This window comes from Podarcis pityusensis (assembly GCF_964106645.2).
Source record: "Podarcis pityusensis genome assembly, chromosome: 2".
Classification (NCBI taxonomy): domain Eukaryota; kingdom Metazoa; phylum Chordata; class Lepidosauria; order Squamata; family Lacertidae; genus Podarcis; species Podarcis pityusensis.
Genome location: NC_138029.1, coordinates 121,143,431 through 121,160,770, shown reverse-complemented (window position 1 = coordinate 121,160,770; position 17,340 = coordinate 121,143,431). Strand labels below are relative to the sequence as shown.

The 17,340-nt window shown below is 46.8% G+C and overlaps 2 protein-coding genes and 1 long non-coding RNA gene across 3 annotated transcripts in view; 2 read left to right on the top strand and 1 right to left on the bottom strand.

The window, feature by feature from the left end:
• Nucleotides 1-17,340, bottom strand: part of LOC308469757 (uncharacterized protein) — a 127,900-nt gene that overhangs the window by 79,364 nt on the left and 31,196 nt on the right. The gene's annotated exons all lie outside the window — the stretch shown is intronic.
• The window catches only part of LOC308470142, a 38,315-nt gene that overhangs the window by 4,648 nt on the left and 16,327 nt on the right, over nucleotides 1-17,340 (top strand).
• On the top strand, nucleotides 20-8,090 carry LOC308469711 (uncharacterized protein). Of its 2 annotated transcripts, none has more exons than XM_080992570.1 (2): nucleotides 20-112; nucleotides 5,058-8,090. In XM_080992570.1, the coding sequence occupies exons 1-2, from the start codon at nucleotides 76-78 to the stop codon at nucleotides 6,599-6,601; spliced, it is 1,581 nt and encodes a 526-aa protein (XP_080848696.1). In that variant the 5' UTR covers nucleotides 20-75; the 3' UTR covers nucleotides 6,602-8,090. The 2 variants fall into 2 exon arrangements, with proteins under 2 accessions (XP_080848696.1, XP_080848697.1); XM_080992571.1 differs by having other exon boundaries at nucleotides 62-112; nucleotides 5,061-8,090.

Here is a 17,340-nt window from a genome sequence, read left to right as displayed (position 1 = left end):
GAAAGGCTGCCGGGAGAATAGGAGCTTCCGCTTCCTGTCTCGCTTTGGTGCGCGGGTGGGGGTCAGTTGCTGGTCATGGCGGCGGCCGTACTTTCTCGCGGAGGCGCTGGAGGTGCGTCTTATTATTATGTATTATAACTGGGGGGGGGGGAGTGGGGGTGCAGCTGGAGGGAGTGTGGGGAGGGATGAAAAAGAACCCCGTTAGGCAAACCGTTTCAATGTAAGTTTTTTCTGTCTCCTTTTTCTAGTCGTCAATTTACCACATGTTGTTATTTTTAAATAGTGTTAATTTTAAATAATTTAATTTTAAATTATTTCAACCTCTTGAAAGTTGGTCAGCATTTTGGTGTAGATTTCTCCTAATGCCCACGCTTTTGCAAAGGGTATTTCCCATAATATTTACATTTGCCATAATTAATGCATTCTGTATATAATTCAGCTAAAATAATGCATTTATAGGTGTCTCCTCCCTTCAGGCCAACTCTGGCAGGTGGGGGACCTTCCTTGGGCTCCCCATAGGGCTTGGGGTCAAGGCAAACCCTTAAGCATTGAAAAACCTTCTGCAGGGGCTCCCCCTGGAACTTGCAATCATTTTTATCCGGCCTGATTTTACTATTAATTTCTTTTACTATAATTACTGTAATACCTCCCTATACCCACAGGCCTCAGGGCCGTTCACAGGATAAAATTACAATATAAGAACTCAAAGTACATTATCAAAACATAAACATAAACAAACCAATACCACCACCCCCAACACACACATTTTATATATTTTTGTTTCAATTAAGTAAGCAGTTTCTGTAAGAGCAGTTCGGGGCAGAAGAGGTTTTTAAAAAAAGAGAAGCAAGCAATTTCAAGTCCACTTTAAAAGTGTGGCTGAGGCCTTATACAGACAGGCTAATAATGATAATACTACTGGTAATACTACTAACAATATGAATATCCCTGAGCGTCCTCTCCCACTTTGTGGAGCCCGATTGGCCCCCTAGTACACTCCAAGCTGGGAGACTGAGCGCAAGTGGATGAAAGATCCGAATGAATGCAACCAAACACTGGTAAGGGCTCATTATCAAGCCTAGCTAGTGGCAGTGAAGGCAGCAAAGAAAGCATAGTTTTTTGCCTCCATTGCCTCCTCATTATGTCGTCCGGCATAACTTTTCCGGGTTGTACGGGGCCTTTTACAGGCTGGCCCAAAGGAGGTGGTAGAACCAATGGTAGCTCGCTTTGACTGCTTTGCAAAGCATGTTGTTGTTAAAATTGCTTGCCACAATGCTTTGTCGATTGCAGGAGAGATCTGACCAGGTTCATATGGCAGGGTAAGAAACCCCACATAAAAAACAAATTACTGACTGACAAAAAAAGAAAGGGGCGGGTTTCACACTCCCCGATTTAAGAACATATTTCAAAGCCTCGTGCCTATGTTGGATAAAGGATTGAATCTTATTAGAGAAAACATATACTTGATTTGGAGAGTTTCAACAACAGGTACGGATGGCATAAAGCCAAAGTCCACACAGGGTTCACTAATCATATAGTCAGAAATGCTCTTTATAAAGTGGACAAAATACCAACCATTATTAGAAACCCAAACGCCATGGTGGCTGTCCCAGTAGAGACTTTTGCAGTCAAAAAAATAAATACGGAGGGAAATTGGACAACCTATAGTCAACTATTAAAAGAAGACAAGGACATCTGAGATTCAAAACATTCAGAGAGATAAGGCACTACCTCACCGATTGGCTTTCATATCACCAATGGAACAACGTTTTTAATTCAGATAAACAAAATTGGCTTTGGGAAAGATGAATCCAAACTACAAAAAGCATTATTACGAAATGACAAAAAATTATTATCTAAAACTGTTATTGGAATGGGATCTGAAAGATGAGGAAGTAAAGGATATAATGGTTAAAGTATGTAAACTTGAATCAGATTATGACAAATTAATAATAGGTGAATGTTGAATACTATCAAAACACAATGTAAATAAGAGTATAGAATATTGAAAGATGTTGAGTTGAGGCAGAGGGAAGTCACGGTGTTGGAATTTTTATTTTATATATCTTTATTTTATGTTGGAATCTTTTATTTTATGAATGGTATATTGATTGTATATATACTTTCTATAATAAACTTTATCGAGGAAAAAGAAGAAGATAAAATTGCTTCCATCCACCAAGACAGCAGATGAGTCTCATGGGGTGTCCAGAGCACAGTCTAGTCCTGTTGTGTTGGATGAGTTTTTTCAGTTGGTCAGGCTGGAGGATAAGGACAAGGTGCTTGGATCAGTCAGGGAGACCATTTGCACTCTAGACCCTTTCCCCTCTTGGCTGATAAATACCAGCAGGGAGGGAACAGTTGGCAGGACCAAGGAGATGATCAGTGCCTCTTTACAAGAGGGGGTGGTCCCTGCATGTTTGAAGGAGGCAGTGGTAAAACCACTCCTTACCAAAGGGAAAGGAGAGTGTTAGCCGCTTTGAGACTCCTTAAAGGGAGTGAAAGGCGGGATATCAAATCCAAACTACTACTACTACTACTCCTCTTCTTCTTCTTCTTCTTCTTCTTCTTCTCTGAATTCAGAAAGCCTAACTACCGGCCAGTTGTTGATCTCCCTTTCCTGGGCAAGGTTCTGGAGCGAGTGGTCGCAGTCCAGATCCAGGTGCTTTTGGAAGAAACTGATTTTCTGGATCCATTTCAATCAGGGTTTAGGCCTGGTTTTGGCTCAGAACCTGCTTTGGTCACCCTGTATGATGACCTCTGTCGAGAGACAAGGGAAATGTGTCCCTGTTCATTGTTCTCCACCCCTCAGCGGCTTTTGATACCATCCACCATGGTATCCTTCTGGAGCGACTCTCTGAACTGGGGGTGGGTGGCACTGTTTTGCGGTGGTTCCAGTCCTACTAGGATGGTCGTTCCCAGAGGGTGTTACTTGGGGAATTCATTTCAGCCCCATGGAAGCTTCAGTGTGGGGTTCCGCAAGGCCCAATCCAATCCCCCTTGTTGTTTTTCATCTACATGAAATCTCTGGGAAGGGTTATCCAGAGGTTTGGAGTACGTTGCCAGCAGTATGCTGATGACACTCAGCTCTATTTCTCCTTTCTATCTGAAGATAAGGCAGTGGAAGTGCTGGACCAGTGTCTTGCCTGGGTAATGGACTGGATGAGAGCCAACAAATTGAAGCTTGATCCAGATAAGAGTGAGGCTCAGTTAGTGGGTGGTTCCCTAGAGCAGGTGGGTGGGAGGTCGCCTGCTCTTGATGGGGTTACACTTCCTCTGGAAGAGCAGGTTCGTCGCTTGGGGGTAATCCTGGATCCTTTGCTGTCGCTCGAGGCTCAGATGGCCTGTAGTGCCTTCCATCAGCTTTGGCTGGTAGCCCAGCTACACCCCTATCTGGACAGGAATAGCCTATCTACCGTTGTCTATACTCTGGGAAATTCAAGGTTAGATATAGATATGCGTTATACGTAGGGCTGCCTCTGAAGACAGTCTGGAAACTTCAGCTAGTGCAGAATTTACTGGCCAGGTTGCTCACTGGAGCAAGGTGGTTTGAGCATATTACCCCCATCCTAGTCTGACTGCACTCGCTACCAAATAGTTTCCAGGCCCAATTCAAAGTGCTGGTTTTGACCTATAAAGCCTTAAATGGCTCAGGACCACAATACTTCAAGGGCCACCTCTTTGCATATGAACCTACTCGGACCCTGAGATCCCCTTCTGATCTCAAGTGGTCTAGCGGGTGGCAACACGAGAACAGGGCCTTCTCTGCAGTGGCTCCCCGTCTGTGGAATGCTCTCCCCAGGGAAGTTCACCTGATGCCTTCCTTATACACCTTTGTTGTTGTTTAGTCGTCTTAGTCGTGTCCGACTCTCCATGACCCCATGAATCAGAGCATGCCTTGGAAACTCACTTTCCTCTCAAAGCTTCTCCTTTTTTATGTCCATGGAGCTTTCATGGCAAAATACTGGAGTGGGTTGCCAGTTTCTTCTCCAGGTGGATCACATTTAGTCTAAACTCTCAGATGACCTGTCCATCTTCCTTCCTCAGGACCTGTAAGACAGAACTATTCCGCCTGGCTTTCAATTTGAACCTGGCCTGATCTTTTGTTCCCCTTCCTTCCTTCCCTCCCCCTCCCTTTTTTGTGAAGATTACCCACTCTGGGATCCCACAGCTAGTTCTTCCCTGGTCTCCTCGCTGGCCCAGGGGGGACTAATTTGGCCAGCTAGCTCGGGTGATCATCTAATGTTTATTAGATGGATTTCCCCCCAAATTGATTTTTGATTCTTGATTTTATTGTTATTTACGCTTCATACTGTATTTTATGCTGTTTTTTTGTAGCATCAATTGTTTTGTAGTATCAATTAATAATTTATTATTATTATTATTATTATTATTATTATTATTATAGGTCATAGCTTCTCTGAGTTATTCAGGCCCCTTCGCCACGACAACGCAGTGATCCATGAAGGGATATACACCTTTAGGTGCCATGCAAACATGTTCCTTTTAAACCAGGTTTTTGCTAGATATCTTTGACATCCTATAGTCTTTTTCAAATGTGGCTCTTTTTTGGGGTGGGGTGTTATTGGGCTGTTGTTTTTATACTGATTATATATTATGCGATCTTTTCTGTGAACTATGCTGAGTCCTCCGGGTATAGGGCGGTATTTAAACTCAATAAATAATAATAAAATATTAATACTTTCATTATTTGTACCCCGCGGATCTGACTGGGTTGCCCCAGCCACTCTAGCTGGCTTCAAACAAATATAAAAGCATAATAAAACATTTAAAACTTCCTTCTACATGGCTGCCTCCAGTTGTCTTCTAAAAGTTGTATAGTTGTTTGTTTCCTTGACATCTGACGGGATAGCTTTCCACAGGGTGGGCACCACTACCAAGAAGGCCCTCTGCCTCGTTCCCTGTAACTTCCCTTCTCACAGTGAGGGAACTGCCACAAGGCCCTGGGACCTGGATCTCTGTGTCCTGACTGAATGATTGGGGTGAAGACACTCCTTTAGCATTTCATCAGTTAGTTTGCCTTTTTATTCCATCAGGAGATGTTGAAGGGATCCTGGCAGAAGGGGAACATTCAGAAGTGTCACCAAAAGGATCCAAAGAGGAGGAGGAGCAAAGGATGCTGGGAGGTCAAGATGGAGGCAGCAGGCAAGAGGGGAGACGAAAGCAGAAGCCGGATGGTGACTCTGGTACATCTCAGGGTGGTGAAAATCAAATTCCCAGAGAGGAGAAAAAGCATGAATGCACAGTGTGTGGAAAGAGATTGGGTAGTCGCTCATCTCTTACTTTATATCAAAGAGTGCACACAGGGGAGAAACCATATATATGTTCCGAGTGCGGAAAGAGCTTCCGTCGATGTGGTCAGCTTACATTGCATCAAAGAAATCATACAGGGGAGAAACCATATACATGTTCAGAGTGTGGAAAGAGCTTCAGTCAATGTGGTCAGCTTACCTCACATCAAAGAACTCATACAGGGGAGAAACCATATACATGTTCAGAGTGTGGAAAGAGCTTCAGTCGATGTGGCCAGCTTACTAGGCATCAAAGAACTCATACAGGGGAGAAACCGTATACATGTTCAGAGTGTGGAAAGAGCTTCTTTGAGAATTGTAGCCTTACCAGGCACCAAAGATCTCATACAGGGGAGAAACCGTATACATGTTCAGAGTGTGGAAAGTGCTTTATTTGGAGTAGGAACCTTATGTTGCATCAACGAACTCATACAGGGGAGAAACCATATAAATGCTTGGAGTGTGGAAAGAGCTTCAGTGCAACTAGTTCCCTTACCTTGCATCTACGAACTCATACAGGGGAGAAACCGTATACATGTTCAGAGTGTGGAAAGAGCTTCAGTCACTGTGGCCAGCTTACTAGGCATCAAAGATCTCATACAGGGGAGAAACCGTATACATGTTCAGAGTGTGGAATGAGCTTCAGTAGGAATGGTACCCTTACCTCGCATCAACGAACTCATACAGGGGAGAAACCGTATACATGTTCAGAGTGTGGAAAGAACTTCAGTCAGAGTAGCCACCTTAAGTCGCATCAAAGAACTCATACAGGGGAGAAACCGCATACGTGTTTGGAGTGTGGAATGAGCTTCGCTCGCAGCAATGGGCTTGCTAGACATCAACAAACACATCGAGGCAACAAACCTTATAAATGCTGGGAATGTGGCAAGAGCTTCAGTCACAGTGGCAGTCTTACCTTGCATCAAAGATTGCACACAGGAGAGAAACCTTATAAATGTTTGGAGTGCGGGAAGAGCTTCAGACACAGTGGCAGTCTTACCTTGCATCAAAGATTGCACACAGGAGAGAAACCTTATAAATGTTTGGAGTGTGGGAAGAGCTTCTGTCATGGTAGCCAACTCACGTCGCATCAACGAACTCATACAGGAGAGAAACCGTATACATGTTTGGAGTGTGGAAGGAGCTTCAGTCACCATAGCACCTTTAAGTTGCATCAAAGAACTCATACAGGGGAGAAACCGTACACATGTTTGGAGTGTGGAAAAAGCTTCACGTGCAGTAGTAGCCTTACTAGACACCAAAGAACTCATACAGGGAGGAAATCTTAGAAATGTTTGGCCTTCAAAAAGAATTTATGTGACAAGGACTCCCTTACTAAACTGAAAAGAACTCGTACAAGGGAAACAGAAAGGGTTGGCGGTGTGGGAAGATATTTAATCATATCAAATACCTCCTACAGAGAGTACACCAATGATTGTGTTCAGAATTAGAATTAACTTCCATTAGAATTTTTATTCCTTTTAGTGGCTGTGTTGCAGATTATTCTCCTGATCAGAGTTAGATTTACATAGCTATGTTCTATTTTCTTTCTCATGCGTTATTTCCCATGTATTCATCACTTGTATATAGCGGTGCTTTAATATTTATCCGATCCCCAAAATTTGTTAATCTGGTGTGAATTGATCTGATATTTTTCATAGACACAAATGCATTCTCTGGTATTCTGTTGACGTATGTAAATGACGTATCTTTGCAATGAGAGTATAGCTCCTCAGATCACAGCTCTAATGAACAAATGCTGTTGAAAAACATATACTGTATAATAAGCCTCAATATGCAGTCAAGAGAAAAATTATTCTTCTTTGGCGTAGCAGAGTAAAATTGTCTTCCATGAACACAGTCTTAACAGTGAGTCCGTAAGTGACTGTGGAGGCCAATTCTGGACCCACACATCCTTCCACAGTGGGGACATAGCTTCCCAGGCGGGAGTTGATCATGGTTGGGGTTTGCCATGCATGCCTTCCTCTTAGCACGCTTCTCCCTTGCGTCCTGAGTTCGAGTGTCTTCAAAGTCCATGACGCCTTTGGTCAAGAGAGGAATTAGAACAGGATAGAATATTTCAATATAGTATTTTCCAGCCTGTGTCTAGAGTGTTAATGGGTCACTGTTTCAGGATGTGTGTTTCTTCACCTTCATCTGCCTAGGAGGGATTTCAGTTTTATGTCTCCGAAATATCCAGGCAGTGGCCGGAATAGAGGCAATGGAAAGAATATGATGAAATAAAAGAACATCTTCAAAGCTGGCCTCATCATAGACAATTAAAGGATATCTTTAAAGAGGACAATAAGAAAGGCTTCTCATAGTCGGTTTCCAAATTCCAACGTGGAAGTGATAGAAGAAAGTACAAAATTATTTTAAAAAGGCATATAACATTCTTTTGCAGTGGGAAACCAAAGACGAAGAAGTAAACTCGGTAATGATTAAATAATGGGCCATAACATACAATTTGAAGATTGGATAAAATTGTGGAATAAATTTGAAATTTACAGATTGTATACTATTGAGAGAGACCTATATGAAAATGATGTATAGGTGGTATCTATCACCGGTTAAACTGGCAAAAACGTATAAAAATGAAAAGAGAGTGTTGGAGATGTGAAATAGAAGGTACGTTTTATCATATGTGGTGGGATTGTAAAAAGGTAAAAGCCTATTGGGAAATGATATATAATGAATTGAAGAAAGTGTTGAAAATAACTTTTCTAAAAAAAAACCAGAAGCCTTCTTGCTAGGTATTTTAGGCCAAGACATACCGAAAGAAAAGAGGACTTTATTTACGTATGTCACTACAGCAGCAAGAATGTTGATTGCACAAAATTGGAAGACTGGAGAAATACCCAGTAAAGAACCATGGCAGGAGAAGTTGATGAACTGTGAGGGGAGAGACTCCCTCAGGCAAGGCCTCCTTCCACCTGCCTTGCCCCACTCTCTGCTTCTCAATGTGTATTGTATTGTTTTATGTACCGTGGCTTGCCATTGTCTTATTGATTACAGTTTAGATATTATTGTAACTTGAGTGGATTTCTGTTTAACTTTTATATGTTGATACTATTATTTTATACTGTTCTAATGATTGTTGAATGTTACTTTTTTGGATGGAGGTTTCCTATTTTATTTTATATATATATATATATATATATATATTGTCAGAGCTGGCTCCAGGTCCCAGCTCACAGAGGACCAACGCTAGCTGGTAGTAATGTACAAAAGTCTTTATTGAAGTACAGTTTCCATTTTCAAGCCGCAGCGCCCCAGCTCTACGTCTAGGGGTTAGATCGGCGAAGCTCCATCTGAGTCTCCGCCCCCTGTACACCAGTTTAAGATTCTAGCCTTACTCCACCTCTTCCGTCTCTCCTTTCTCCTCTGGGTCCTGCTACCCCCCGGGGTCCCTTCCTTCCTGGATTCTTCTGACGCTGACGTTGACCCCCCTGACTCCTCCCCCTCTTTTCGGCGGGCTTTGGGACCTGGCTCCCTATCCGGGCTGCCAACTGCGCCGCCCTCCTGTACATTTGAACTTGGCGCGCGCGCCCAGCCTTCAACCTTCCTCTCGACCGTTTCCTCGCTCCCCGATGGAGGCGTGGCCAATCCTGACTCATGTCCTCCCACTGGCAGTGCGCCGCCTGATCCCGATGCCTGGGACTCCTCCCCCCTACTGCACTCTGGTGTGGACGCTGGTCCTGATTTCCAACTGCTGCTCTCTGAGTCCCCTCTGGCCCCTTCTTCCTGGGGTGTCCCCCTAGGCACCCCCCTTGCTCTGACCATGGGAGCCCCTTTCTGTGAATCTTCCGATTCGCTGGAAAGACTCAGAGACCTCGGACCGCTGTCATCGCTGACATTTCCTTCGGACTCCTCCCCCTCGCTCTCTATTTCCTCCCTTTGCTGTGCCTCTGCTCCTGAACCCCTGACATCCATCCCCCCCTCGAAGCCCCCCCTTCCCCCCTCCCCTCCTTCAGGTGTGGGTACTGGGTGCTCTGTCGTTGTGGGGGTGAGTGCCGGATACAGTTCGTCCCCCGTGGCGTGCATCCAGCCGGATAAGTCCGGCTCGTCCTCTGTGCTCTCGCCGACCTCAATTTCCTCTGCTTCCATCTCTTTGCCGCCGTGCTCGAACCCAAGGTCCTCCCCCAACACGTCCATGTCCGTCTCTCCCCCGGTCTCCTCCGGGGACGTTGCCTGCCAAGGACCCCCCAGCCACTTCCTGCGCCACTGCTCCTCTGGTCGATCGTCCCACCAATAGGAACGGTCTGAGGCAGACCCCGAGGGTGATCCCTCCGGGGAACGTGTTTCTAGTGCCGGTTCCTCGTCCGAGGTGAACCCCTGGAATGTGCTGGCTGAAAATGTGGGTGTGAAAAGCCAGTCGTCGAAATACTCGGCTGGCATGGGCCTGTGTGGGAAAAGGGCATGAAACTCGTCCTTGAGAAGAGGTTCGTCCAAGGCATAGTCTGGCACCCAACTGTTGGCGCTGGCCGGGGTACCTTCTCTGGCGAGAAGATATTCTACTCCCTCTTCCCCCCATCTCGAGTCTAAAATCTCTGTGACCTCGTTGACGGGTTCCCGCCTTGGCGACCCCCCCCTTGTGGGCGTCTCCCTGAACGGGTCTGGTGCTGTGCCTGGCTCCTGAAATCTATGAGGTGCTTTGTAGGGCGTGAGCACTGATCTATGGAAAACTGGGTGCATTCTGGATCCCTCCGGCAGTGTCAACCGGAAGGCCACTGGATTGACCTGTGCCTCGACTTGGTAAGGTCCTAGCTGCTTATGCCCTAGCTTCTTCTTCGCTAACGATCTGGCCGGCACTGCCTGGGCTGCTAACCAAACCCAGTCTCCCACCTGTATGTCTTCCCCAACCCTTCTGTGCTTGTCAGCCTGCAGTTTGTATGCGTGCTTTGCTAGTTCTAACTGCCTCCGAAGCTGTTCGTGAACCTCCTGCAACTCTGATGCTAAGGCTTCCGCTGCCTGTGGCTCCCCCTCCCCCGCTCTCGCTAATCCCGGGAAGGTTCTGGGATGCCTCCCGTTGTTGGCGAAGAACGGTGTCACCCCCGTGGACACGTGCTTCGTGTTGTTGTAGGCGAACTCAGCGAGCGGCAGGTAGTCCACCCATGTTGCCGGCTGCTGATTTGCGTAGCATCGCAGGTACTGCTGCATGATGGCGTTGACTCGCTCCGCTTGTCCGTTCGTCTGCGGGTGTCTCGCCGACGCTAGGTTGATCTTGACGTTCAGGAAACCCATCAGCTTCTGCCAGAAGTTCGAGATGAACTGTCGCCCCCGGTCGGACAGGATAGACCGTGGCAGACCGTGAACCCTGAACACGTGGTCTATGAACAGTTTGGCGGTCTGTTCCGCCGTGGCCACCTTCGCGCACGGAATGAAGTGGGCCATTTTGGTGAACATGTCCACCACCACTAGCACTGCCGTCTTGCCCCTCGAGCTGGGTAGATCCGTGACAAAGTCCAGGGCCACCCTCTCCCACGGTTCGAGCGGTGTCTGCAGCGGTTCGAGCAGTCCCGCCGGCGGTTTGTGCACTGACTTGGCCCTTTGGCAGGTGTCGCACCTCGAGACGTAATCCGCGACTTCCCCCCGCATCTTGGGCCACCAAAAATCTCTGGCTACTAATTCTACCGTCTTCTCTTTGCCAAAGTGCCCGGCGGTGGGTGCGTCGTGCAACTGCTGCAGTACTTTCGCGCGGAGGTCGTCTCCCGGTACGTAGAGGGCCCCTCTGCGGATGAGCAATCCGTCGCGTATCTGGAACTCGTCGTCCTCCGCCGTGCCCCTGTGCACCTCCTCCATCTTGGCTTGTGCGAAGGGGTCCTCCTGCAGTGCTCGACGTACAGCATCCAGGTCCACGGTTGCTGAAGCGCACGCCCACGCTTTCGGTGCGAAAATGTGCTTGGCCGCTGCTGGTGCCGCCTCCTCGAGGTATTGCGGCTTTCTGGACAGTGCATCCGCCATGATGTTGTTGTCGCCTGGGATGTACTCTATCCTGAAGTCGAAATCCGCAAAGAACTCCGCCCATCGTATGTGCCTCTGGTTCAGGAACCTTGCCGTGCGCCAGTACTCCAGGTTTTTATGGTCCGTGCGGACCTGCACTGTGTGTTTGGCTCCAATGAGGAAACTGCCGCCACGCCTTGAATGCTGCATGAATGGCCAGCAACTCCCTGTCCCAGATGGTGTAGTTCTGCTCTGACTTGCTGAGCTTCCTGGAGTAGAAGGCACACGGTCTCCAGTCCCCATGCGGGTCTTGCTGCAACAGTACTGCTCCCACGGCTCTGTCTGAGGCGTCCGTTTCAACCCTCATCGGTCTGCTGGGATTCACATGCAGTAGCTGCTCTTCGGACGAGAAGAGACGCTTGAGTTTCTGAAAGGACTGCTCCGCTTGCTCCGTCCAGATGAACTTCTTCTTCTTGGAGCTGAGCGTGTCGGTAATGGCCGCCGTCTGCATCGCGAACCCCTTGATGAACTTGCGGTAAAAGTTGGCGAAACCGACAAACCGCTGGACCTCCTTCCAATTGCGCGGGCTCTTCCAGTCCAACACTGAGCGAACCTTGGCGCTGTCCATGGCGAGCCCCTTGTCCGACAACTTGTAGCCCAGGAAATCTACCTCCTTCATGTCGAACTGGCACTTCTCCAGCTTGGCGTACAGCCTGTGCTCCTGCAGTCTCTGCAGAACTTCCTTGACGTCTCCCTCGTGGGTCTCCTCTGATTCTGAAAATATCAGGATGTCGTCCAGGAAGCAGACGCATTTCTTGTAGAGGAGACCCGCCAATACGTGATGCATGAAGGCTTGAAAACAGTGGGAGCCATTTTGTAATCCAAAGGGCATAACTCTGTATTCATAGGTGCCCAGGGGCGTGAACATGGCAGTCTTCCATTCGTCGCCCTCCCGTATGCGAATCAGGTTGTACGCCCCTCGCAGATCCAACTTTGTGAAAACGCGTCCTTTCCTCACCGTTGCGAGCAGGTCATCTATCTTGGGCATGGGAAAGGCTGTGGGCTTGGTTTTCGAGTTCAAAATTCTATAGTCCACCACAAGCCTTTTTTGGGGCGTGTCCTTCTTCTTCACAAAGAATACAGGACTGCCCCCCACTGCCTTCGACTCCTGGATGAAACCGCGCTTCAAGTTGAGGTCTATGAACTCCCTGAGTTCCTGCAGCTCGTCTTCAGACATGGAATACAGTTTCCCGGTTGGCAGCGTCGCCCCTGGCAGGAGGTCAATCTTGCAGTCATAGGACCTGTGGGGAGGCAGCTTGTCCGCTTCCTTCTCGCAGAAAACCTCCAAAAACGCTGCGTACTTGAGTGGCACTGCTTGCAGCGTGCCTAATTGTAGCTGCGGGTCATCCTCTTCCCCTTCCGGGCTAGGCAGAATGCAATGTTCCGCACAGTATGAGGAGCCGAAGGTCAGTTGTCGCTGGTACCACGCCAATGCTGGGCTGTGCCTGTGCAGCCAACTCATGCCTAATACTATAGGCGTGTCCGACAGTTGGGTGACATTGAAGCTGAGGACTTCTCGGTGATTCCCAATTTGCATCACCATCGGAGGCGTTTGCTGCACCACCTGCCCCCCCAGCAATTCCCTGCCATCCACCGTGACAACCTTCAGAGGCAGCGTGGCTGGCAGGAGTGCTATGTTGTGCTCTTGAATGAAATCCAGTCCTATGAAGTCTGCGTTACTACCAGAGTCAATGGTAATCGGCACTTCCATAGTGAGTCCATTGGGTAGTTGGAGCGATGCTGTGAGCTGCACCACTGGTTTGGGCGGGAGGGGGTCTGTGGGCTGCAAAATCTCTGGGGACGGCTTCATTGACTTGTCTGGCTGGGCCCCAGTGCCTCTTCCTCCAGCCAGACTCTGTCGTTTCCCTGCTGTGGTTCTCTCTGCTGAGTTGCGTCTGTTACTGTTGCTGAGGCTGCAGTGTGCTTGTGGAGCCTCTGGGGACACTCTTTCGCCATGTGCTGAGCACTGTCGCAGATGTAGCACTTCCTGTTCCCTCTAGGAGGCTTCGCTTTGACTGCTCCCGGTGTTAGGGCTCTGGTTGCTGACTGAGCCCTGGCGCCTCCAATCTCCATCGGTTCCTCTCCCCCTCCCTGCGGAGGTGTGGATTGCGCACGCGCTGCATCCTTGGGAAAGAGGGGAGGTGCTCTCACTGGCGTACGTCCCCAACGTCCTTCTTCTCTGTTCCATGGACGTTCTTCCAGACGCACCCCAATTTGCAGCGCCCGCTGGACAACCTCCTGAGTGCTCTTTGGTCTCTCCCCCCTTGCAATCTCATCTTTCACATTTGCATTCAAGCCTTCCCAAAAAAGGTCTCTGGCTGGGGCAGAATCCTTCTCCCATCCCAGCGCATGGACTAATGCAAAAAAGCGGGAATGGTACTGCCTTACACTGGCTCTGCCTTGTTTGAGCCCATGTATGTCTTTTCTGGCGATATCAATGTCTATATTTGATAAAAAACACGAATCCATCGCTTTAATGAATGCATCCGCATTTTGGAGCGCCGGATCCTTATCTCTCCACAGATTGCGCAGCCACGCTTTAGCTTCCCCATGCAAATGGGACAAGATAAACCCCACCTTCTCTTGCTCATCTCTAAAGTCTTTATCCAGCAGTTCCAGCGCAAACAGCACGTCTGCTCGGAAGTTAGGGTACTGCTGCAAATTCCCATCGAAATGAGATACCAGGCTGCCTCCTCTTTTCCCCAGCCCAATCCCCTCTGATTTGGGTCCCGGTTGCCCCTGCTTAGCAAGCACTTCCAACCTGGCTTGGAGATCCCTGCAGGCGGCAGCCGCTTCCTCTTCCCTTTTCCTGGATGCGAGTACCTCCGCGTTGAGTTGTGTCACTGCATCTTGCAGGGCTGCTAGTTGCTGTTCTGTAGTCATCTTGCCTGACTTTTGTGAGCTCGCGAAGCACCAATCTTCTTCCCTCTACTGCGTCCACTCACGTTACGAGGTTTTTGGTGCAAAACTTTTGAGATGGAGCTTACTGTCAGAGCTGGCTCCAGGTCCCAGCTCACAGAGGACCAACGCTAGCTGGTAGTAATGTACAAAAGTCTTTATTGAAGTACAGTTTCCATTTTCAAGCCGCAGCGCCCCAGCTCTACGTCTAGGGGTTAGATCGGCGAAGCTCCATCTGAGTCTCCGCCCCCTGTACACCAGTTTAAGATTCTAGCCTTACTCCACCTCTTCCGTCTCTCCTTTCTCCTCTGGGTCCTGCTACCCCCCGGGGTCCCTTCCTTCCTGGATTCTTCTGACGCTGACGTTGACCCCCCTGACTCCTCCCCCTCTTTTCGGCGGGCTTTGGGACCTGGCTCCCTATCCGGGCTGCCAACTGCGCCGCCCTCCTGTACATTTGAACTTGGCGCGCGCGCCCAGCCTTCAACCTTCCTCTCGACCGTTTCCTCGCTCCCCGATGGAGGCGTGGCCAATCCTGACTCATGTCCTCCCACTGGCAGTGCGCCGCCTGATCCCGATGCCTGGGACTCCTCCCCCCTACTGCACTCTGGTGTGGACGCTGGTCCTGATTTCCAACTGCTGCTCTCTGAGTCCCCTCTGGCCCCTTCTTCCTGGGGTGTCCCCCTAGGCACCCCCCTTGCTCTGACCATGGGAGCCCCTTTCTGTGAATCTTCCGATTCGCTGGAAAGACTCAGAGACCTCGGACCGCTGTCATCGCTAACATTTCCTTCGGACTCCTCCCCCTCGCTCTCTATTTCCTCCCTTTCCTGTGCCTCTGCTCCTGAACCCCTGACATATATATATATATATATATATATATATATATATATATATAATTCATTTTCAAGTACAAATTTAAACAACCAAATCTCATTTCATCACAAATTTTCCCTTTTTTTTTACTTCCGTCAGTTTCTCTGCCAATCTTCCATTTAATTTATATTTTTAACGCATTTCTATATTACATATTGCCTTTAGAAATATCTTTCCCCCTTTTGATCTCTTTTTTACAATATTCCTCAATTCTTCACAAAGCTTCTTGGAAACCCACAAACGTTATTTGTTCATCACATAAACTTTTCAAATAATCTGTAAACCTTCCCCAATCTTGTAAACTTTTGATCTCGCTGGTATTGAATCTTCCCTGTTAGTTTATTCAATTCTGCGTATTCCGTCAATTTCAGTCTCCATTCTTCCCCCTAGGTAATACTTCCTGTTTCCATTTCTGGGCCAGAAGTATTCTCGCTGCTGTTGCTGCGTATTGGAAAAGTTTACAATCCTTCTTATTAATTTCATTTCCTACCATTCCTAAAAGAAAGGCCTCCGGTTTCTTAACAAATGTATATTTCAACATCTTTTTCAATTCATTATATATCAGTTCCCAGAAACCTTTCACCTTCTTACATTCCCACCACATATGATAGAATGTCCCTTATTTTTCCTTACATTTCCAACAATTTTTGCTAGTTTTACTGGTGTTATATACCATCTATACACCATTTTCATTACATTTTCTTTAACACAGTACATGCCGTAAATTTTAATCTTTCATTCCATAATTTTAACCAATCATCATATTGTATATTATAGCCAAAATCTCTGGCCCAGTGTATCATTACCGACTTAACCTCTTCATCTTTTGTATACCATTCCAGCAACATTTTATACATTTTAGACAGAATTTTATACTCGCTATTCAATACTTCTATTTGAAATTTCGACTCTTTCCCCCCATATCCATACTCTTTCACTCTTTTTTAAACATTTCATTAATCTGGTAGTAATGCAACCAATCATATACATGATCTTTAACTTCTTCATAAGGCTTCATTTTCCATTTCCCTCCCTCTTTTATTATCAACTCTCCATATGTTATCCATTTCCCCCTCATATTAATTTTTTTGACACTCATCACTTCTAGTGGTGATATCCAGTGGGGAAGTTTTGATTCAAGTAGGTTTTTATACCTATCCCATACATCAATAAGGGATCTCCTGAAGATGTGGTTTTCAAACCCTGTATGCATTTTCTTCTTTTCACACCATAAGTATGCATGCCAACCAAATCTATTGTCGAACCCTTCTAAATCCAACAATTCTCTATTTTCCAATTTTATCCACTCCTTTAACCAACAGAGACATGATGCTTCATAGTATAATTTCAAGTCCGGCAGGGCGAAGCCACCTCTTTCTTTTGCATATGTCAATAATTTATACTGAATTATTGGCTTCTTGCCCTGCCAGATGTACCTTGAAATTGTCCTGTGCCATTTTTTAAATATTGATGTCCCGTTGATTATCGGAAGTGACTGGAATATTCCAGTCTATTCCGGAAGTTGCCTATTTTAAAGTTATGTTTTATTATCACATTTTTGTATTGCATTAGATTGTTATAAGATGTACATTTTTTGTTTCTTCAGCCTTGAGTATTGTGAGATAGAAAGGCGGTATACAAATTAAAAATGATGATGATGATGATGATATAGAACTGGCAAAAATGACAGACAGACTAAGAGAAAAGGACAACAGAGACTTTGAAAAACAATGGAAACCATTTACAGAAAAAAAGAAAGTCAATAGGCTTGAGGCAGGATTTAAATAAACATTCACACTATTAGTATTAGAAAATGTCCAGAAGATAGAGAAATATGGTGTGTTTACTTTTATGTATTTAGGTTTGATGTTATGTTATTAATATCTTTTTCTGTTAGGAGGTAGCAAGGTGGGTGAAAAGAGTAACAAACCAGAAGAGGAAGTTGGGGAAGCCCAGGAGGGGAGGGAGGAAGGAATACATAGTAAAGGTTAAGACTTTGAGATGTATGTAATGAATGAAAAAGAAAAGTGAATAAAATTTTATTTCAAAAAACCAATGAGTCCGTAAGTGACTGTGGAGGCCAATTCTGGACCCACACTTCCTTCCACAGTGGGGACATAGCTTTCCAGGTGGGAGTTGATCATGGTTAGGGTTTGCCATGCATGCCTTCCTTTTATCACACTTCTCCCTTGCGTTCTGAGTTCGAGTGTCTTCAAAGTCCATGACGCATTTGGTCGAGAGAGAAATTAGAACAGTA

Coding starts and splice junctions, on each gene's coding strand:
- LOC308469711 (XM_080992570.1), top strand. CDS start 76: ATGGCGGCGGCCGTACTTTCTCGCGGAGGCGCTGGAG. Junction 113..5,057: donor TTCTCGCGGAGGCGCTGGAG/GTGCGTCTTATT, acceptor TTATTCCATCAG/GAGATGTTGAAGGGATCCTG.